At 44.7% G+C, this 22821-nt stretch overlaps 1 protein-coding gene across 1 annotated transcript in view; it reads right to left on the bottom strand.

Annotated features, from left to right (window-relative positions):
- Positions 1-17090: 17090 nt before the first annotated feature.
- LOC142052361 (sodium channel protein type 5 subunit alpha-like) overlaps positions 17091-22821 on the bottom strand; it is a 176503-nt gene continuing 170772 nt past the window's right edge. The window contains exon 27 of the mRNA XM_075082263.1: positions 17091-21810. Coding sequence (XP_074938364.1) covers positions 20576-21810 — 1235 coding nt within the window. The 3' untranslated portion in view covers positions 17091-20575. The remainder of the gene's footprint in view (positions 21811-22821) is intronic.

Below are 22821 nucleotides of genomic sequence, written 5' to 3'. Positions count from 1 at the left end.
AGTCAATACATTAAAAATATGTACAAGCCAGTAACATAAAAAATTGAAGGCTAGACACTAGACATACGACTTCAAGCAGGCAAGGTGGTGTGAAATCGACTCCTTTTCTTGTCCTTTTTCCAAAGTAAACAAGTGGAGGAAGACTAAGGAACTTGGATTTTAACATCAGAAGAGTGCAGAACCAACATGACCACCTGCTTGAGGGAAATAATCTTGCTCAGGATCTCTTCAGACCACTTCACTGTGCCATTCCCCATGGTGAAACTTAAACCCACTCTCAGACCTGTCAGTCAAAAGTAACTGTCCTCATTTAACACCTGATAACCACTGATCTAATGACCTCCTGGGCTGACCAGGGGGAGGCAGCACATTGAATCCTTAGTCCCAAATCAGCTCCCCTGCCTGTTTTGGGAGATTAAAGTCACCTGGACCACCCAGGCAGCTCTTCTCCCAGACTACACATGGCAAGGAGAAGCTGAAGGGCTCCTTAGAATCTTCGTTGGACTTGTCCTGAGACTTAGGAGACTGGGACCGAATTTTACTTTATCAAACAATGTGTAGCAGAATATTTTCTTAAGTATCTTAAGGCATATTTTGTCCTCATCCCCCCAGTGCTTACTGGGAGCCTGGTGTTGTCACCTCAAAAAGAAGCGGCACAATCCTACCAGTCAATCAATGACCTTTTCGAATTTCCTGCTTTCCAATCTCAGAAGCTATACATACCAGGCATCAAGTGCCGTTTAAAAGCCTGCTCATGTGCCAGCTATTACTTTCCCTGGAAACAAGGGGAGCAGACAGCATGCTGGAGGTCAAAGCTGCCATTCAGCCAGAGAAATGGGCAGACAGGATCCTCACAGATTGCAGCAAGAGCAAATGCTTTTGCAATTTGCTCAGCATGAGCAAATGTCCCAGTCCTACATCTGGGGCAGAATAACTCCACACAATCAGACCAACTGGGGACTGACCAGCTGGGGGAAGCTTTGCAGAAAGGGTCCTGGTAGGTAGCGAGTTGAACAGGAGTCTACAGGGGTCGCTTGCAACAGTGAAGATCTGCCACATGTTGGGCTGTATGAGCATGAGTAGAGTCAACACGCCCAGGGATGTAATTGTTTCTTTCTCTCAAGCCTCATAAGATTATCTAAATTACTGTGTCCAGTTTCAGGCTTCCCAATTCAAAGGGCATATGACAAACTGGAGCTCATCCAGTGGAGGGCCAACTTGATGGTTAGGGTGCTGGAGGGCACAGCATGTAAGAAGAGGGGAAGAAAGCAGGTTTTCCTCAGCATGGAGGGAAGAAAAGACTGAGAGGGGAACACACTCCTGTTTTTATCTACCTGATGTGGGATCAATGAGAAAATAGAGCCATATTTTTGACCAAGGAGCACAGCAAAACAGTAAGAGTCAACTGCACAATTTGCAGCAATGAAAATTTCAGCTATATATAGGGGAGGAAAAAGTCTCCAAAAGATTGATGCAACCTGTAACAGGGTCCCAGGGAGGCTGTGCCTGCTCTGTCCTTGCTGATATTCCAAACCTGAGTAGATAGGGCTCTGAACAACCTGATTTAACATCAAACGCTTGAAGCAGACCCTGCTTTGAGCAAGGCATTGGACCTCCAGAGGTCCTTTCCAGACTAAATTATCCTATGATTTTATGGCATATTACTGACTTCTACTGCAGAAATCAAAGTTATAAACAATGGATTTTAATGTAAGAGCTTCAGGCAATGTTTCACATCCCTTCAGTTCATCCTTTTAAGTACCTGTGAGGCAGGGACTAGAGACTGTGACTCTGATCTGATATTCCCTGGGCAGCGTGAGAAGCAGAGGAGACCTAATGTGTGTGCAGGAGCTGGTACCACTGGGGAGACACGCAGCACCCTGCAGTCTGGGGTTCCCCATGTGCTGAAGCCTGTGTGCTGGGCATATTGCACTACGATAGCTGAGAGGTAGTAAGAAGCATTAGCAGACAAGCTGGGTCACTGGTCTGTAGAAAAGGATATTTGAGCAGAAAGAAAACAGAAAGACTAAATTTCTGGGTGATGCTCATTGTGGGTTTAGCAGGTGTTGCTCACGGTAGGAGGACACTGTGCCCAAGGAGCCTTCAAGGCAGCAATGGAACTGCTCCTGCAAGTGGCTGTAGCACAAAAAAATCCCCCCATAACACTTCCTTGCAGGCAGAAATTGGGGCAAGCAGCAGCTACAGACATCTCTGCCCACATCACTGTAACCTGCTTAAGCAACTGCCTCTGCATTTAGAGCCGGCTCCAGTACAGGTTGGCTGCACGCAGAAGGTAACCTTCACCCATCTCCTAGGAGCCTTGCAATGCATTTCTTTCTTCTCCTCCCCCATCACTTTTCCATGACCTCAAACTCCCCCTGGGGACTGTCAGAGTTTTGAATGATTTATTCCAGTAATGGCAAAAGCCCTGCAGAGCCCAACCGCTTCCTCTCAGCAACTGCTGGCTGCTTGGGACAGCTCAGGTCACCAGAGGGTGCTGCTGGGGCCCTCCGAGAGCCAGCCTGGCAGACTGAAAACAAAATAAGGGTGCTTTTCTGCCCCCGCTCCTCTTTTTCTGTGCGGTGACCCGTGTATTTTCAGGCAGGTTGACCTTTTCTCCTCTGCACTCCCCAGTCCTGTGAAGGTGGGTTGTATAAAACCACCTTTCTTTGCAACCTCAGGGTTGCAGCATCCCGGGGAGAGGTGGTGTATGCTCTCCTGAGGTTTTGCTCATGCTCTTTCAAAAAGTCACCTGGCAGCCCCTTGGTGCGGGAGGAGCAGGAGGGTCTGTAAGGCTGAGTGGTTGACCAGGGTTACACATTAAGAGGGTCTTCCACCACCCCAGAGAGGAAGGGAGAGGAGGTGTGTGTATCTGTGCACGTGTACTGTGCACAAGCACACCCGGAATCACTTAGAGCCAGTAAAAGCCAACGCATTAGTTCATGGAGCGGCAGGGAAGTCCGTCTGGACCTTTTGGCTTCTCCTGCCTAAAGCTGCTGTTGTGACAGATTATCCTAGCAGTTTCTGAGGCATGCTTGAATTTAGTCTTACATGCTTCTATACAGTTTGGTTTCAGCCAAGTTAATCCTGGCTGTCACTTGAGTACAGTTAATGATGTTCTACTCAGGGATTTGCAATTGTGCATAATGGGGCTAAAGTCCCTCCCTTCGTTCTCGACGCTGCTTTCAGAGAGCTTCTGTCGGGCACGCAGGAGTCACCAAGCATTTTGCAAAGGAGTGCCTGAAAATGAATTCTGCAGTCCTAAATGAGCTGCTTTATAATCCTTCTATCTGCTTCAGGCTGTCTCAGATTAATGCTATTTGCTAGTCACTTCCCCTTCTCTCTAAAAAAGACACATATTTTTAGCCTCTCAACAAATCTGACACATTGGAGTTTCCCTTGCGTGTAATCCCACCATCATCATTTCTAAGTATTTTTTTTTAAACTCTTCTTCATGTAGTCCAGGACTGGGAATTTAAGATCAGTAGTTCGAGCAGATAGTGCCTATGGATACATGTACTTTTATAATACTTGCAAGAGACACAGTCCCCAAATTGCACCAGGGGAAAAAACAAACAACATAGGTTTGCAGAGTCACAGAAAGGCTCTTACTCCAGACAAGCTCTGCGGTGGAGTCAATGGCTCCCTCCTGCCCATGGTTTTAACGTGCCCAGCGCAGGCCAATTGCGGTTATATAATACTGGCTCCGGAGCAGATGCTGCCGTGTTTGGGCCGGGAGATTATAGCTGGCATGCACGACTAATGGAAGCTCTCTGACAAATGCAGCCATCCCTGCCAGGCGGGGGATCGCGGCGAGGCAGCCGCTCTCCAGCCTCTCGCTCACCGACTCTTCCCTGCGATCCTGTGCAGCTGGGATGGAGACGGGGAGCGGAGCCGGCGTGGCCACAGCGGAGGTTGCAACGGGACAGAGTGCTCCGTTGGGCAGCCTTCCAAAGCAACAACAAAAATCCCCCAATAAATTCAGCAAATACTCTCCTGCTCAACCCGTGTATGGCTGGAGGTGTACTAGGGGCTGTAACTGATGGACTGTAACAGTTGTCAGGCACGGGTGTCTCATTTGGAGGAAGATGATATACCGTGTCCAGGATGGTTAGTGTGTTCCTGTGGTTGAGTATCTGATTGAATATTTCTTTGTGTTCCTTTGTGATTCACCACATGTTTGGTGTATCGGGTGTCTCATTACCTTTTTCAGCACCGTGACTTGGCTTTGTGGCATGTGCAGCATAATGCCACCACGAAAATGGAACAGGCCCTTATTGCAGTGTTCTCGGTGCAGCTCCGAGACAGGCTTTAACACTTAGGTATCAAAAGGCTACCGTAACAATCCCAAATCCACTCTGATGCTGCTTCAGAAGATCTCATGTGCCATCTTTTGGAGGCACGGGCTTTTTCCAGGCAGGTAGGAGACAGGAGGGAAGCAGAAGGAGAACCTCCAGCTGCTGTTCACTACAGCGCTACTCCTGTCCCCATCCTTGAGAGACTTTCTATGTCTGATTGATCAGTGCCAATCCCTTCTACCCTCCCAAGCATCCCAAGCGTCCTGCAGTGTGACAGACATGGCCGTTGCGGTCTGCTGACTCCCAGCACATCCCTCCAAAACCCTGGGCTGCTACATCACGTTAAAGTGATGGACAAGGAAGACCTGTACCCAGCTGTACCCAGCAGATTCAAAACACTTCTTGTTAGTGCTTCCTTCACATCTGTATCCCATTAAGAAAAACCATCCAGTTTGGATACCCAATAAAGCTCATCCAGGCATAAGACTAAATGAGAAAACATTTCTAGGAAGACCAGTATTGTCTGGCTTGAGATATGTGCTGCCACTGATGCCCTTATGCTACCTTTACAGAAAAAGCTAAGCCATAGTAGGAATAGCACCAATCTGGATCCTTTTCCTCATGAAAAGAAATAACCAACAGGCCACCTCTCCACCTCTTACTTATCCCCATTTAACCATTTCCAGCTTCACCTTTTCAGTTGTTTTCTGATGTCTAGCAAAACAGGCCTTTTGCTGTCACCACCTGCATCTGAGGAAAGCAGGGACATGGGAGGGGGTGGTACATCCTCACGGCTTACACCATGGGACATACAGAGCTGTGGGAGAACTCCCAACTCACCTCATCCATTTCCTAAATCCCCACTGAGAAAGGGTATTTCTGAGAAGGAAAGTAAAAGGGGATCTGAAGGCATGCAAGTGCCTTAAATTTGCCTAATAATGTCCCTTGGACAGGTCTGCCTAGGAGATTCTTCCTGCCTTCTAGGCTCAGCTGAGTAGCCACTTCTCCATTTAAAGGTCAGGTATTTTGGAGCCTCAACCAAGGGAAGATTGGACCTTTCTGGGTTGCAGACACATGTATTAACTTTTAATTAACACTTCAGTTATTCCTTTTTTCCCTTCCACCAACTCCATGCACCCACACTCCATCCACCTATTTCACAGAGGGCAGAGAAAGCAGATGGATCCCTCAAGGGGTTTATCTGCAACGTAATTCTTTGGTTGCACTTCAAGATCTTCTAGGGCTAGGTACCAGTGGTACCTGAGCTTGTTTTAAACCTGCTGGCTTGCAGCAATCTAGTTAAAACAACACAGAGGTCAGAATGGGCTGCATAACTTACTCAAGAAAGCAGATGAATCAATTTGTAGAGGGGTCTGTGCTCATGTCTCTGGTTACATTGCCACCAGCACCTGAGCTATGTAATGCCCATCTTGCAAAGGCATGTCTACATGATGCTGCAGCTCCCAGCAGTGGTGTTACCAGAATAAAATCTTGGGCTCCAGCCACTGTACAAACCACAAAGCCTCCCTTCCCTTAGTAAACAGCAGCTGCTTCTCTTCCCAGAAGTGACCACATTTCAGCAATGGCTGTTGCAATGTAAATGTTTTCTAACCCACTAGAAACGTGTGGACAGACTGTACTTAAGGGTTTGTATTCTTAAAGCGAGAGATGCAAGCGTGGAGCTGGATGGTCTTACTGGGTTTATTTGTCCACAGGGCATGCAAGAACAAGTATTTGCTGTTTAAGAGCAGCACTGTCAGCTGAATCCAACTACAAACCGTTCAGTCCGTTACTTACGCAATAATATTAGAAGCATTGAACCACAGGAGGAAGAGCAGCGACCCTTTCATGAACTGAATTGTAGCAGAAGAGTGGCAGCTCCATGAAGCCCACGGCATGTGTTCGCACCCCAGCTCTTGTGCTTCACTTGGAAAGCAACAAGAGATGGGATTGCAAGTCATCGTGACTGCACAGGCTCTGACAGTCCCACAGCCACAGCAATACCCAGAGGCAATATTTCCCTGTGTAGCTGGAAAGAGGCTACGAAAGAGATTATTAACATGACCACTACCACCAAAATCCTCTAGGACTGTGGTCATTTTCTTAGGCTTTTCTGGGGAAAGAAAACATGACAGAGGAGCCAAAAAATGTGATGGTAGGTCAAGCAGTCTTCAGGTAATAGCTTTCAGTTGCTGCTTCACAGCAGGGTACTTAACCCTCTTTTTCAAATTCGTACAAAGCTGGATGTAGTTCAATTGTTAATAGCATATGAAGAATATCTCCAGTCATTTGAAGAGATATTAGATGACCTTGGTTCTTCATAGCATCAGCCACCTAGGGCAAAGACTGTCTTTATTCATGGCCAGGGCCGGGCTTGACATACGGAGTCCAGCGGTGCATTTGCAAAGGCACAGGCTGGATCTGGGCAGAGCTGGGGCAGCTCACCTGTCTCTGCAACCAAGTCTGCACAACGCTATGCTGCAGCAGCTCAAGGCTCTCCGCTCACTGCTGCACTGAGCAATGTAGGGGTGCTCTCAGGTGCTACAAAAACCCCAATGGGCAACGGAGACTTTCACCTCCAGGACACGGTACAGCTTCAGGCTGCAGAGCTGCTAGAGAGGAATTAAATCTTCTGCCCTGTAGCACTGAGAGTAGCACCAGGGACATCTGATGTGGGCTGAGTGCCCAAGCCCCACTAAAACCTAAAATTCTTTTAGCCTGAATCTTAATGAAACAAAAGGCAGATAAGGAAACTGCGTATTCAGAGACAAAACTGAAGAGTCCAACTATTTGTGCATGATATTTTAATATGATGTCTTCAGCCAAAGCTGCCCTTAATAAATATACATGTAGTTTTGGTTCAGTCAAAATGTTCAATATAAAGTTGACGGAAATATTTGAATTTGGGACTTCGTTCAACTATTGAAAGAAAAATGTCTTTGGCTGTACTTTTTTCACTGAAAGGCAGGGAAAGTCCTGGCAGAGAATCATTATTAACCAGCAATAATCTGGAGACCTCCATGCTGAGAGCCGGGGGGACAGAAAGAGAAGAGGAGCTACGATGTTTCTGGAGAGCACGTCAGCATGGCTGATACCCCTGGGCTGCCATGTGGCCTCCTGGGAAACATCCCATGGCCTGCTGAGCCTCAAACACCATCCCTTGGCAATGCAGGACTGCATCTGCCCCGTGGCTAGAGGACATCAGTTGTCAGTACTCTTTGGAAGGCATCTTGCAAAGAAAAGGGGAATCCTTGACTTATTTCCCCATCTCTTGCCGAGCATGCAATCTTTATAGAGATTCCAAGCGTCAGCAGAAAGCTAACTCCTGGAGCTTGCCCACTGCTTCTCACGCTGATTTGTGGCAGATGATTACAGTTGCTCTACATAAAAGCCTTTGCATGTGCACAGCTGAATGATTACCCATTTTTAATGTGCTATGACAAGGACGACGGGGTCTTGAACCTTTTGGCCCTGCTGCAAGATCACTTTTAGCCTGCAGTGCAGTTTGAGTTTTCCTGCTGAGTGTGGCAGGAGACATACCAAGATTTCTTAGATGCCTCTTTGCTCTGCACAGAGGGACAGCTGCTGTTACAAGAGATGCCCAGAGCATCCTTTATGGATCAGCAGTAGTCGTGCTGTACGCGGGGAGAGGAGGAAAGCTGATTTACTGCTGAGTCAGATGCATTTGTCTCACTCTGGCCTTGGGTCCTGTGATGATGTTGCTGTCACTAGCAAGATGAGTTGTCTCTAGCACAAGGAGCCTCTTGCCTCCCTCTCTCATCCCCTATAAACAGAAAGGAAAGAAATTTAGCAAGCAAAAAACAAAGATAACAGCAAACTGCACTTACATCTTGGGTTGCCAGCTGCTTGGGGCAGGTTTCTAGCCCAGCAGGTTTTCTCCCCAGGAGTGGTGACAGCAGTAGCCAGACCATACTTTGCATTCCTTGTGGTCATCTTCTTGCAAGCCAGCAGACATGTGAACTCCACCAATATCAGATTTTGTGGTGACTTTGTAATACAAGTGTAATTGAGCTCTTCTGTGGTTTTGGCTTCATTGATGTTGCACTCATTTTTAGAGTATAAAATAGCCTATCTTCTCCATCCTCTAAAAATGAAGAGCATGTTTTGGCTTAGACAAATATCCTCAGATGCAGATGCGGAGTCTTCTCCAGGTAAATTGCTCTCAGAAATTCCTCCTGCAGCCATGCATTTCCATGTACACATATACACACGCACACATGTACAGCTTTGATTCTCTGGATTTATTTTTACAGTATGATGAGATTGGTGAGACTTGTGGGGGGAAAAAAAAAAGTAATCAGACATCCATTTTCCAAAGTCCGCAATTCCAAGGAGCCTGCCAAGGAGAACTCTCAGACCAGAATATCCCACACTTCTTGGTGACTTGACAAAACAGCCAGGTTTCTCACTGGGACAGAACAGATGGAGAAGCAGCCTGTCTGGGGAACTTCCCTGGTTGCTCCCCAGGTGTATGAGCCCTTTGTCAAAGTGGCTATTCCTATACCACTAAATGAGACATGGCTAGGTGCAGACCTCAGTGCTGGCATACTATCATCTGGACTACAAAATTGCTTTGAGCGCTGCACCTCTTGCTCCCTGTGTGATTTCTGGTGGCGGTAGCAGCTTGGCAGCATCCCCAGGTCATCCTGTGCCACCCATATTTAATCCCCCTGTACCCTCACACCCCTTCCTGTTTCTCATTCATTGTCTTCCATCATCAGCTTCCTATTCTACCTCCATTTCTTTTACCAGCAGCTGTTTCCCCTCTTGGGAGGTCTTGAAGCTTTAGTAGAGGCTGGTCTAGCAGCAAGCCCTGGCAGGAGAACAGTGAAAGATCCCTAGAACTGTTCTGATCTGGGTCAGCCTGCACCTCTCAGACATGTTTTTCAGGGTTTAGACTGGCCAAGGCCTGCTCCAGCTAAGCAGGTTGGAAGGTGAGACCCTGCCCAGGGAGATCAGAATTTAGTCCTGCCATGGTAGTTAGCCTCTGTGACTCATTGGGGTTACCAGCATGGATGTAACCTCTATGAGTTGGAAACACAGCCCAAGGTGTGGCCCACACAGATAAACAGACCTGCCTGGCTCACTGCCCCCAAACTACTGATGTCTGAGGTTGACAGGGAGCATCTTTTGATTGTGTTCACCTAAATCCTACAGCCAAAGTAAAAAACCCAAGAGTCAGAAATTAATGTATATCCTTACAAACAGGGAAATCAACAGAAAACTAGTGCTTGGAACCATTGCAGGGAATCTCAACCATTTTGGAGGGGTGGGGGAACGAAGTGTGTCTCATGCTGGATGTGTGGCATTGCTTGTGCACAGTGGTATAGTGAGGGCTGTAAGCCAAGGAACGCTTGATTCGTATTGAAGGGACCACCTTCTCATAGCTTTTGCCAGTGATATGACACCCTTCAGAAAATCTATGTCTTGCAGGCAGACCTGTCTGACCCCGTTAGCTTGGGAGGGAAATGAGCTTTTGGAATGGAAACTCTCATCCTGACTCTTTCACAGACCAATAAGACGGAGCACCAAGGTGCAAACATCAGAGTGACTCATAGCAGGCTGAGCTGAAATAGAGATGATAGCGAAGCATTAACAACTGCATCTTTGCACCGCAGCGTTCAGAAAACCAGATTTTGTGATGGCAAAGCAGAGTAGAAAGCAGACTTAGAGGGTAAAAAATGCTGCTTGGGGGCCTGGCTGGAGAGCATGAAACCTCCCTCCTTCAAAAAAGGGATTTATTTGCTGAGTGGGTAAAAACATCAAACCGACAGCCCTGGAGAGACAGAGCATCCCAATTTAGGATAGTGTCACGAGTGTGTTTTGCCAGTCGCTATGAAGGTATTTACATGCATTTAATCCACGTAGTCAGCTGGTGTGAGAGTCAAAGCTCTCAAATTAGAGCTGGGTAAGGACCTTAAGTTTCAGGCTTCAGGGATTTGGACACAGCTCTGCGACCAGAACCGTCATACTTGCAGCCTTCAAGTACCTACACAAAGAACGGAGAGGATTACTAAAGCTCAGATTGCTAATTGCAAACATCACCAGATAAAAAGATTCCTATCGGATCATGTTTTATCTCATTCTTTACTCTGGGAAGCTCCCTTTAACTTTATTTGGAGTTTGCTCCAGGACCGATCGCTAAGGAAGACACACCCTGGCTGCCTTCATGGAGGCAATAATATGGTTTTACTGAAAATCCCATTTTGCCCCAAACAAGTTCTGAGCACATGAACTAAATTCCTTTCAAAGGAAACTAAGGAGGATGGCCCACTCTGAGCGCGAAGGGGTGTGCTTCGTCCACCCTTCCCAACTCACGTTGTTGCAACACTGAACTGACTGGAGAGGTGTAGCCAGCAAGCCATCCCCCGCTCCCCATGTCACGTACAACCTTATAAAGCAACAGCCCTTCTACCCCTGTTAAATTTGGACAGGGGCCACGTTTACCACCTTCTGCAGCCTGGGTAGCCCTTCACCTTCCCCCTGTCAGTGTCTAGGAGTGTTTCTGCACCAAACACTCCAAGAATGTGAAGGCCAAGTAATCTTCAGGCTGATCTTCCCACTCTTCCCAGGGAGGCTGAGGTGTGAGGAGATCGCAGCTGCCGGCTAACAGGTTCACACTCTGGCCCCTGAAGCTGTTAAGTCCTTGAGATCTTACCCAAAAATAAGCTCTGCAGCCTTTGTGGATTACGGTTCCCAGCACGTGCACACCATATATGAAAGGTAAGGCCTTCTCCTTATGGAGCACAAGAGCATAGGTCAACAGCAGGGTGACAAACTGGGCTTTGTCCCTGGTGGGCACACCTGACCCGTGGACCCCTGACAGGCTCCCCCTTGCACCATGCAATCCTGTTTTCACAGGGGACAATTTCTTTTCAGCTACGCTAAGGCAACCCAACGTCAGGCTCAGAATAGGATCAGAAACATCACTTCACCGAATTGAGCATTTGTTTTTCGGGTTATCCACTAAAAGCTTGTGGCAAAATGAAGACGACCTCCCTGGAGTCTAGCAAACCTCCATGTGAGAGAGATTAGATAGTTTCTCTGCTGGCCTGTTGTCTTCTCAGTGGAAAAAGTGGTATCACTCATTTAGCCCAGCCCTATTGCAAATGCTATTGCAAGGAGCTGCTGTTTTTGCCAGGCACACCACTCGTGGCAAAAGAAATTTCACTATGGCTTGAATGGCAAAAAACTTAGGCCTTAAAAGAGGGCATTTTAATTGTGTTTTCTCTTTCTTACCATATACGAACATCCATCCAGCTGTGCAGTGTGCCCTGTTATATGGAAAGGAGAGAAACAGCTTGGCTTACAACTAACAGGAGTACCAACACCGGGGTTGAATATTAAAGGGTTTCAGAGGGGCTTTCCTCTGACAATGAGGAGAAAGAGGACTTGAATCCAAGTACCCCAACACAGCCCTGAGTTTAAAGAAGTAATGAAAGGGGATCTTATTTCCTGTGCATGTTTTCTAGCCCAGCTCACCTTCTCTTTTGACTTACTGTATCACAGTACTTTCTGACGCACTTTCTGGGAGGTGAATCCAGCCATCAGAGCCCCACAAGCAGGAGCACATCCAGACTGCTGCCCTCTGCACCTCCCCACTGCCTGGAGAGGACAGTCAGGGCAGCCTTTTGTGCAGTGAAACCCTCAGGCTGGAGAGCCTGCCCAGCTAAACCCTGCAACATTTCTATGGGGATAAATGAATACTGGAGTGCCAGCCATGCAGATAAGCAGTTATCTGTGCTGTGCACACACAGAGGCATCCGTCACGGCCCTGCACGCAACCCTGAGCTGCTTACAAGTCTTCATCGCTACTGATGTTATCGAGATGAACATCGCCTATTGCAAGCGATTTATGCCAATGCCATCACGACGGAGGCACCGCTTAGCTTGCCACCACACTATTCAATAACTGCCTGTACCAAAGCAAATCAAGGTACTGGTATTCTTCTACCCCCCACCTTGCTTCTCCCCATATTTTCTCAACTCCTCAAACCCTTGATGAGAAGCACTTCACAGAATTGTGGTGAGGGAGAGAGGTACGCAGGCTGATCTTACTCCTAAGGTGCACAGCCATCCTCCTGGCTCCTCACAGAAAGCAAAAAGTACAGTAGGTTCTGCCTCAAGCGACTTCCCATTCAATAGCAAAGGCAATCCAAACAAATGTTGAAATACCAGAACTAACAGCGTCTGATTTCCTGTGTTTCAGGCCATGGAATTGATGGTCCCTGGTGGTTAACAAGTGCAAATTAATTGTTTCCCCCACAAATTGAAGCAATTATAAGATCTGCCCTCTCTGTGAAAATGTTCTGTCTTTCCTTAAGACATGAGTTCTTCTATAACCTTTCCAGCTTGCTGAAGCCTCACAGTGGATATTTCCCCAGCTGCTTATTTTCACAAAACTTGTAGGAATTCACATATCTTTGAGACTCCCAGCCTTCCATCAAACCAGACTGAAACAGGCCAGGGGGAGAGACCCAGGCGGATGGACACGGACCCTGTGAGTATGCAGCTTGTCTCCACAACAAGCCAGACAGATCCTCAGAGGCACCTGCCCTCCTTTGAGAGCTGATATCACCATCAGCCTTCCCATTCTGGGCAAGGGGCACCCTTCTCCTATTGCACAGCAGCTATCTTCACCCCATTAAACCACCAGCTTTAGAGAAGACCCTGCACACCTGCAGCACCTCAGCACAGCACTGCAGAGGCACTTTTCCCAGCTACAAACCTCCTCCTGCAACATCCAGAGCAACCCACCTTCAAACCACAGCCCCACACGTCGTCACAGGCTCAGGAGGACCACCTTCTCTTCTGCTTCCCTCAAACCAGCAAACCTCACACCGACTCTAGACCCCACAAGAATCCCAGCTAAGCCCCAGAGCATCCCTTCAGTCCTCACTTCCATAATAAGAGAAAGGAGCTTGTTTAAAGCTGCCTAGCTTTCTCTGCCTTGCTTAACCTGTAGGGTAAGACAAGCACAGGTGGAAGTGATTTCCACTCCTCTTTAAAGTTTAATGTGTCTGTGACTGCAAGTTGTGGTCTGCAGTCTTCAGCTGAGTAAAAGAAGATTAAATTCCTTTGAGATCAACAAAACACCCTTCAGAAACAGTAGGTATGCCTTCCAAGCATCGCCATGCTCTGTTGTGGGAGAACGCAGCCCTTTGCACCAGCCTGTGGAGCAAAGCAGCCCTAGAGGTGCACTGGGGATGTACCCTTCCCTGCAGACCTCGCCCTGCTGGGGCGCAACTGGGGAACAGCTGCAGGATGGAGAGCATCCTCCGTGATATAAAGTTGCAGAGCAGACATGGGGATGTGTGGGAAGGTGTAGGGCTTTTTGGGAGAGTGTCTGCTTTAGAGCACAAAGCGTGAATGAAAGCTCTGCCTACCCTGAAGCTCTTTAGCTCAGCCTGTTGCACTTCCACGTCCGCTGGGAGTGGGTTCAGAGCAGTACCTGCAGTCACGCAGCAGGTCTGCAGATCCTGCAAAGAAAGGGTGTGAACAGATTTGCAGTGGGCACGTGGTTTTGTCTGGAAAAGGGCCTGTATAAAGGAGACTAAGGGTCAACTTTTTCTTGTGCCTGTCTGTAATTGCACAAATATTTCCTAAAAAGCCAGCCCTGCATGATGCAGTGGAACTTTTCTCCTCAGACATCTCCAAGACAAACCATGCTCCTGGTTTACCCCTGGTAGGACTTAGGTGGTCCTCAAAAAAAACCCGAAAATCTCTTTGCCCTCCAAGATGTCATGGAGGCCACCAAGGTCTGAACTGTTCTATGTTGCCTTGGGCTCCATGACTCCAGGTTTGTATCCTCTGTAGAAACCTTTATCACCTGCACAGCTTGTCCCTGAGCTAAAAATGAAAATTATTTTATTTGTGCTTGACCAGCAGGTCTGGGAAGATTAAAAATTAAGACAAATGTGAGCAACTGGGACAGTTTACATGAAAAAAAGGGGTTGGAAACCTGGCTTCCCTAAGGGCAACAGCTAAATTCCCTTTGGTTTTAGAGTAACTGAGCTTTTACAGAAAACACAGATATTTTAAAGTACAGGTACATCGTTCAAGTAACCTTTTAGCAGAGAACAGTGTTTTAACTCTTTTTAGGAGCATTTTGCGTGGTTTTATCATAACTGTCTCAGTCTGTTCTTTTTTTCTTAAAGCCCCAGTATTTTTCTTAACATAGTTTTTAGGAAAAACAGAAATATGAAAATATGACCAGGACATACCCTTGAAGGAAAAAAAAAAAAAGAAACAAAAAACCCCAAACCAAACCAAGAGGCATTACTTTTGAATTAAAAATCTCACTTTTTAGGCCACTCTGGTGAAGTCTGAGCACTGGATTGTGATTTCTGGGGCAGTGCAGTATTCAATATAGTTATTTTCTAGGGGAAAAAGGCCTCCCTGATGCCATGGCCTGGCAGGGACTCACTACCCAACGTACAGCAATGAGATTCCAGGGACAACAGCCGTGGCAGCGGTCTCAGAGACTTTGCCGGGGCAAAAGCACGTGGCCAGGAGCTGCTCAAAGTCCTGCTTGTCAGCTGGCTAAAATAGCTCGGGCAGAGGTGCTGACAAACCCCTACCCACACTGCAGCCCAACACCTCCAGCCCTCGCGGGGTTATCGGTGACGTTTGACTCCGAAGCATTTTTTTGCTCGCTGCCAGTAGCTATTCCCCTTAGACTATTTGCTTTCACATGCTTTCCCTTTGACACGGCTGCTATTTCTTTGTAATATGTAAACACTCAGAAGGATTTCCATGTTTGTTCTTCACCCAGCACGGAGAGTCTTTCGCAGCTCGCTGGGAGATTTGACGTGAAGAAGCAGCCGTTTCGCAGGTGTTTGGTTTTTGGTTTTTTTTTTCTGGTGTTGTGCTCCTGTCTGTTTTCTGTTGTTTTAAATCCAGTTCTGCTCTTGTCTGAGCACCCCGGCGCACAGCAGAAAAATGCATTGCTGTTGTCAGAAACATGACACTTACTGTCATCCTGCATGGGCGTCCTTTAATACTAGAGCCCAGCGGAGGCTTCGTGCAGCAAAGCATTTATTTTTTCTCTCTCCTCTTCCTACAGAAACTTTTGATGGTTATAAAAATCCTCTTTAAATCGAAAGCAAGCGGCTAATGTGTGGCTTTTTCTAAGAAAACTGCCTGAGTTTGCCTGCGCCGCTGTAACTGTCTATCTTAACGCAGACTTGTTTCCAGAATGATCCTAGTATTTAGTAAGATAATTTGCTTCGAAAGTAAGAAGGAACTGAAACCACTGAAAAGTCGCAAGACGAACATGGAAATTGCAGGCCCTGACTCCAGTCTCATGGATTTCATACAGACTTGATTTAATAGCTTTGAGGCTTTGAAAAATCAACATAATTTGACTGATTTAAAAAAGAAAACAAAACCAACCTATAAAAATTAGTATTTACAGAGGAGCCAGTCCTCCAGGTTCCTTGCTAGAGCTGGAAAACAAGAAATCCCTTTGGCAAAATTGTTTTAAAAATTTCATCCTGAAAGATGGAAAATCTGAAAGCTTTTAGAAACTTCCACAAGATCTGTATGAAAATAAGGAGAGTCCTGTGACCCAAAGCAGCCCCTCGCAAAGTGATGGGAACACATGTATAGGAGTTAGGTGATTCTGGTAAACATCTAGGCACGGACGTTTTCCTGGTAGGGATTATGGCCCTGAATTTCCTTCCTATGGGAATTTTGACCACAAATTCTAACCAGAGCTTTCCTTAACTAGCCTGACGTGTCTCCGCAGAGAGGTCTCATTTCAGCAAACTGCTCCTTCCAACCAAAAATATCTTGCTGCAAAGTCTTCGGGCAGATTGTCCTATACACACGATTACTCAGAAGTCATGTTATTATATGACATATTTCAGCAAGTGCTTATTTAAAAAAAAAGTCTTTTCCACAAGTCAGACTGCCCCAGGTTAATGTAAAACATGATTATAAACTGATTTTATTAAACCAATTCAAAGGACTAGGTGGATTTTTTTTCATTGCAGTTTAAACCAGCTCAGTTTTTTTCTGTTTTAATATGATTAGGAACCTGCCACATTTAAATAAAAATCAGAGCACTGAGACAGGGTAACCAAATTGGTGCTAACCTGGGTGAAGATAAGGCTGATTCAGTCAATGCTGATAACAGCTAAGGGTCGTCTGTGTCGCTTCTGAAGCTCTTTCCAGAATTAAGGCACGCATGAGTTAGGAAGGATGTTACTCTTTGTTTAGTATGAATTTTAACATATAACTAATATAATAATAACCAAAATGAAAATCCATATAATTAAACTGGAAAGACATACATATTATCATTAAGAAAATCTCATTTATGTATATATTTTTTAATCTCTAGGTGTGATCCCGAGTTTCCAGTAAAACCCTTCCTCCTCCAGCTAATTCTACTGGGCAGCTTTGGTTGAAATATCAATGCCGGACTCATCCTATAAATTACATTATTTGAAGAGCAGCTTACATGCCTGCTTCAAATTCACTTGAAGTACTCAGAAATTATCCACCGAATTCAAAAAGCTTCGGCTCAAGCCTTTAATGCCCCATAGGTAGCCTTACAATGCAAGACGAACTGGAGGGGTTTTCACTGACAAGCCTTCTAACAAAAGTCACCGTGCATTTCCCAAACAAATGTGCTGGAAAAAAGTCAGAGAAATAAGAACATAAATGTTGATATACTAACAAAACAAAACAAAAAAAGCAGAGGAAATATTTGTTATCCTTATTTATTTAATAAAGAAACATAATAAATTTGATTTTTTTCCAGGTACAAACAGCTTAATATGTCCTATGATATTGGCTGATATTTTCCTTGCTCTTTTCATAGCTTGAGTGATTCATGTGGTAGCATTTATTGAACAAACCAACAGAAAAAAATGGTAGCACTCACCATGCTTATAGACAGTGTGGGCCAACTATTGAGTTAGTATCTTTAACTAAATCACTGCACTGGGAGGTTGTATCATTGCTAGACTTGGATCGGCATCTCCGTTAATAAAGATCTGCAAGTGAGGTTATTTGAAGTTTTTGAGGGGAGCTCTGCATACCATACAAAGATACCATTCCCTCTTCAGCTCTAAAGAAGTGTGCCACAAAACAATAGAAAACACGATAGAAAACCAACCTTCCAGTTACAAAGGTTTTGAATGTAATTTACAATTCAGTTTTAGAAAGTTGCACTGTAAACATCTATAGTTAAGACCCTCTTTCGGATTTTTTTGCATTATGTATTTTTTTTTTATACAAGTTTTGGGTAGAAGACAGAATCATTTGTAACTGCATCAGTACTATAGGGTCTCACAGCAATGACAATAAAGTGTTCAACGCAAGGGTGAAATGACCAGGGGAAGAGCTCTTATCTACTATGATCAGTGACCAGCTCATCGTCCCATTACATCCCGTTCATTACTGGGCCTGACTCTTAATAAGAATATCAGTTGAATATTTTCTAATTAGCTGCAAATAATTAAAATATTTTTAATACAGCATGACCGACACTGCACTGCTGAGTGCAGGCTGGCTTTTCCCTTGGGTTTTGAGGAGTTTATATTGTATGTGAAAAATTGCATAAGAAATGCTCCTTTTTCTTAGTATTTTCCCCTCTTTCTTACTCTAAAGCTTTGAAAGAAAATAATTTTACCAGTTGTCAGCCAATAACTGCTTGTTCAGCAAGTAATGAATGTACTATTTCCTAATTAAACAGTTTCATTATAGGCAGCAGCTCATTGCTAATGATCAATAAATCCCATTGAGAAGAAAACATTTTAATCCTTAAGTCGTGTCCTTTGAGTGTCAGCCACTCTATAAACTCACAAGATACATATATATGTATAGATATACGTATGTGTATATATATATATGCATATAAATATAAAAATCGCATACTCTTTCTGGGTGATATGTACAGTCAGAATAACATTACAGCATAAATACACAGGGAATCTGTATAAAGTTTCTCTAATTTGAGAAGCTTTGAATTTTGTTTTGGGGTAGGAGGTTGGCGGCGGGGGGAGGGAGGAAAGCATAAAGAATGTTTTCACTTCAAGGAACAAAGAGTAGTTCCCTTAAGTTAGAATCTAATTACATACAAGATTTAAAGGCAACAAAATCCCGAGAGGAACAGCCCTATGTTATACACCATAGACATGGGGTTAAAAGGGCAAGAGAGCATGATTATAATAATACTTATATAGTACGTTTCATTCCCTTATAGCACTTTGCAACCAGAAAGTCTTATAACACCCCTTTGAGGTAGGTAAGTATTATTATTCCCATTTTACAGATGGGTAAACTGAGGCACAGATAGGTTAAATTATTTGCCTAAAAATCATGTAGTAAGAATCAGGAATAGACCCCAGGAATCCTGATGGCAAATCCTCTGAATTAATCGATAGACCACTCTCAAGTGAATGCCTGAGACACCTCTCAATGAATGGAGAGAATATATTAGCCCATATTTACACAGATACATCGTCATCCTTTTGACATGTTGTTTTTACATATTCTGACTTGGGACACATAACAATAGCCACAGAAAAACTTGACTGTAACTTGTTGCTTTAATTCTTGTTGCCAACCCCGTGTGGATTTTGACTCCTTTACAACCTGGGATGTAACTAAATGTCAGTGACAATACACCTTAAATACATTCTTGATATCTTTGCTTCTCCAAGGTGAAAAGCACAATTACTCTTCCTTAAAGTGCAATGGCTCATTACAGAAATCTCAAGATTTTCCATGAAGTCCAACCAAACCCAAGTGCAATCAGTCTGAAGGTGAAAAGAAAGAACTTGTCTGTAATGATGGACTTGTCCCTATAGTCCATAAATACTTTCTCACATTCTATCGAGGCTGAAAGTTTAATAATAAATAATAATCCATTAGCACGTAAAACCTCTCATACTTTTCTACAGCCACACATCCACCTTTCACCCCGTTGTCATTTCTTTGGCCTGAAGCTGATGGACACATCTACAGTAAATTTTACTTTGCCTACAGGAATGAGGATATATCTATGTTCTAGTAGATCCTTTTTATTGGTTCCTGCACTTCTTGTCCTTCCCCAGTAATTTAACTGTACCATCTGAGGAAAGGAAAGATGGACACTGAGTAGAAAGGATTCAAAACCTCAAAATTTACATACAGATCCAGAGGCAATTCCCCTCCCACCTTCTTGATCACACTGTCGCAGCCGTTCTGCACAGTCCAATTAGCATTCTTTTCACTAGCAGTACCTTTGGAGTAATATTGATGCACAGAGTTTCCAATAAGGCTGCTTAGCTCAGCGTTCCTGGGGAAAACGGAACCTATCCCACTACCTTAACAGAAACTTTGCCAGCGTAGATGGTGCTTTGGAGCACTACACACAGACGTGATGCACTACTTCTATGGCGAGTTTGATTGCAGTATTCAAAGCAGATTCTTGAAACATACTAAAAAATTAGTGCTTTTATTAACAATTTTACAAACAGAATCCATTACTGCCTAGTTTCCTGAAGGATAGAACAAGCCATTTCTCTCCTTATTTTGACATAATTTCCTTCTCTGGTTTTTTGTACTTCTGCTGATGAGCAGTTGCAAGTCCCAAGAGGGAGATCTTAGAGTAATAAACAGTTTAAACGTTGCTAATTTGGTAGTTTACTTTGCAACCACTTTCCTCTTGAAATGATGGGGATCCCACAAGTTCCTATTACCTTGACTCAGAGTTCATCATGAAGAGTGTAAGGATCATTAATCTTCATGGAAAAAGAGACTTTTTTTTTTTTAAGTAAAAAAATATCAAATATAATAAATTTATGAAAGACCATTCACAACATATACAGTAAGTGTTACATTTTGCTACAGCAGCTGTGATATTTTTTTTTTTCTTTTTAGAATGCAAGGTCATACATCGCCGTAAGTAAACACACTAATATGAGTAAGACCTTAAATGAATGTATACAGCCAGGCTTTATCTGTGGATAGATATACACTGTGTTTACTGTTTTACAGTCTAGAATATTCTTATTCACACCATTGATATAACAGCTGTGACCCTGCGAAGATTCTTCCTGTGCATGTATAAATATAAATATTGAGCCAAGTCAAAAAGAGCAGGGTCAAAGGTTATATGACTTGTTAGACTCCTGTAGTTAAGGGTAAAAACTCCATTGTTTCTTTTGCAACTAATTTTTAATAAGAAGGCTGCTTCAATCATTGTGTAGTTACAGCATTACATTCTGTAAACAATATTTTAAAGCATTCTAAACAAACATTTAAACAATTGATTCTTTATCCTTGTCTGGTGAGAGAAGACAATCTATAGCCTCATCACTTTTACTTGAGTCCGTCATCTTCAGCTGGAGATTATCACTCGTACCTCTGGTGACGCTGTCATAGGATGGAGGGAAAGACGTCGAGGATAGAGTTTCTGATTTGTCTATTGGCCTGCCGTAGTTCTCGTTCATCATGAACGCAATAAGACCCTCCTTCTCAGGTGCATCGTCCTCGAGGATGCTGCTGTCAAAAGTTCTGTGCCGGTACAAGTAAGATGCCTGCTTCATGGAGCGCCGAAACAGATGTCTCCTGTAGGCCCGCTGGATGATGGTGGCGGAGACCTCTTCTTGTTTCCGTCTGAGAGTTGTTGTAATCGGTTCATAAGAGATCTTAGACGGATTCGCCGCCATGAACTTTTCTTCCATCTGTATTTTAAGGGCATCCATCTCTCCGGATTCTCCTAGCACCCTTTTTGTAAAAGCAAACAAAATATCCAAGCAATGGATCCTATCTCCACTGACCATGGGCAGGTCCATTGCTATGAGTTTGATTTTGTTTGGTTTCGCTATGCGCAAAGGTTCTGACAGCGCATCTGCAAAGTCTGAAAGTGCAGAATACTCAATAAACTGAGTGGCTTCAGGGTCAAACTTCTCCCAGATTTCATAGAACATATCAAAATCATCCTCGCTTAGAGGCTCTGTACTTTCCTCAGTGGCTACACTGAAGTTCTCTAAAATAATGGCTATGTACATGTTTACAACAATGAGAAATGATATAATGATATAAGTAACGAAGAATAAAATCCCTACGGCTGGGCTTCCGCAGTCTCCCTTTGAACCATTTGCATTCAGAAGGTTTGGGTCGCAATACGGTGGTCCAGTATTTAAAATAGGGTTGAGAAGACCATCCCAGCCAGCTGATGTTGTGATTTGGAAGAGACAGAGCATGCTGTTAGCAAAGGTTTGGAAGTTGAACATGTCATCAATCCCATGCTCCTTCTTAACATAGGCAAAGTTAGCCATGCCAAAAATGGCATAAATGAACATGACCAGAAAAAGCAAGAGGCCAATGTTGAACAGAGCAGGTAGGGACATCATTAAGGCAAACAGGAGAGTTCGAATTCCTTTGGCTCCCCGGATGAGTCTTAGGATCCGGCCAATCCGAGCCAAGCGAATGACTCTGAAGAGTGTGGGAGAGAAGAAATATTTCTGGATTATGTCAGAAAGTACGGTGCCTTGAAAAGAAGAGAGACAAACAGTGAGTTATTACATGGGAAATAATCCCAGGCTTCCCTTTAAAGCAATTGGTCAGGATTATGGACAAAATCAATGAAAAATTCCCCAAACGGAAGACCTATGAAAACAGAACGGCACTGTTAGCATTTTCGTGCCCATTTACTCCATGCAAACTTCTGAGACTATGAGCAAAGATGTCAATTGTAGACATAGTTTTATTAAGAGAAAGTCAGTCAATTGGGAACGAGAAACCAGGATCAACTCAGCGAGGACATACCGATCTGCAGCTTTTGGTCATGCCTTTTTGTCACCTGAGCTACTTATTCTGAGTGTAGCTGGTCAGAATTTTTCTGATTTGACAATAGTTTTGTCTCTAAAGTGTTTGTGAGTCAGCACTGAAAAGCTGCTAAGCTGGCCCTGTTATTCTGAGCCACCACCAGAACAGTGCAGGTTTCTACTGGAAATCCACTTGGTTGGTTGGTTGCTTATTAGTTTTTCCAGTTTCTCTGATGTGCTGGGAGGGAACTATGGGCTAAAGTTGTACTAGCAAAGAAATGAGCTTGCACCCCTGTAGCTAAACTCTTCCGCAGAAACAGAATGGCTTAGTCCAGAGTACCTAATGCCAAGAGTGCCTGGCTGCACTGAGCCATGCTGAGCTCATGTCTCCCAGGCCAGCCTGGGAGAGGGCTCACTGGCATGGCACAAGCCCTCTGACACTGAAACAACCTGGTTGATCACGGGGCAGCACTATGACCAACGTGACAGCTCTGGTTAACTGGATGCTATGGGCATATCCTGAGCATCCAGCATCAAGGCTCTGATGACAAGCTGTATCGTAGTGATGTTCGCATGGGTGACCCAAATCTCTGAAATCCAGGTGCCCTTGGCTGATGCAAGGCCCCCGAAGCATGGGCTGCTCCCTGGGCACTAGGGATTTCCTGCACTGGGACCTTGCAGGTTCTCCAGTCCACCAGAGAGAGTTTAAAGTAACAGAAGCATCAGTCAGTGAG

This window comes from Phalacrocorax aristotelis, chromosome 2 (genome assembly GCF_949628215.1).
Source record: "Phalacrocorax aristotelis chromosome 2, bGulAri2.1, whole genome shotgun sequence".
NCBI lineage: Eukaryota > Metazoa > Chordata > Aves > Suliformes > Phalacrocoracidae > Phalacrocorax > Phalacrocorax aristotelis.
This window is presented reverse-complemented; position numbering and strand designations above follow the sequence as displayed.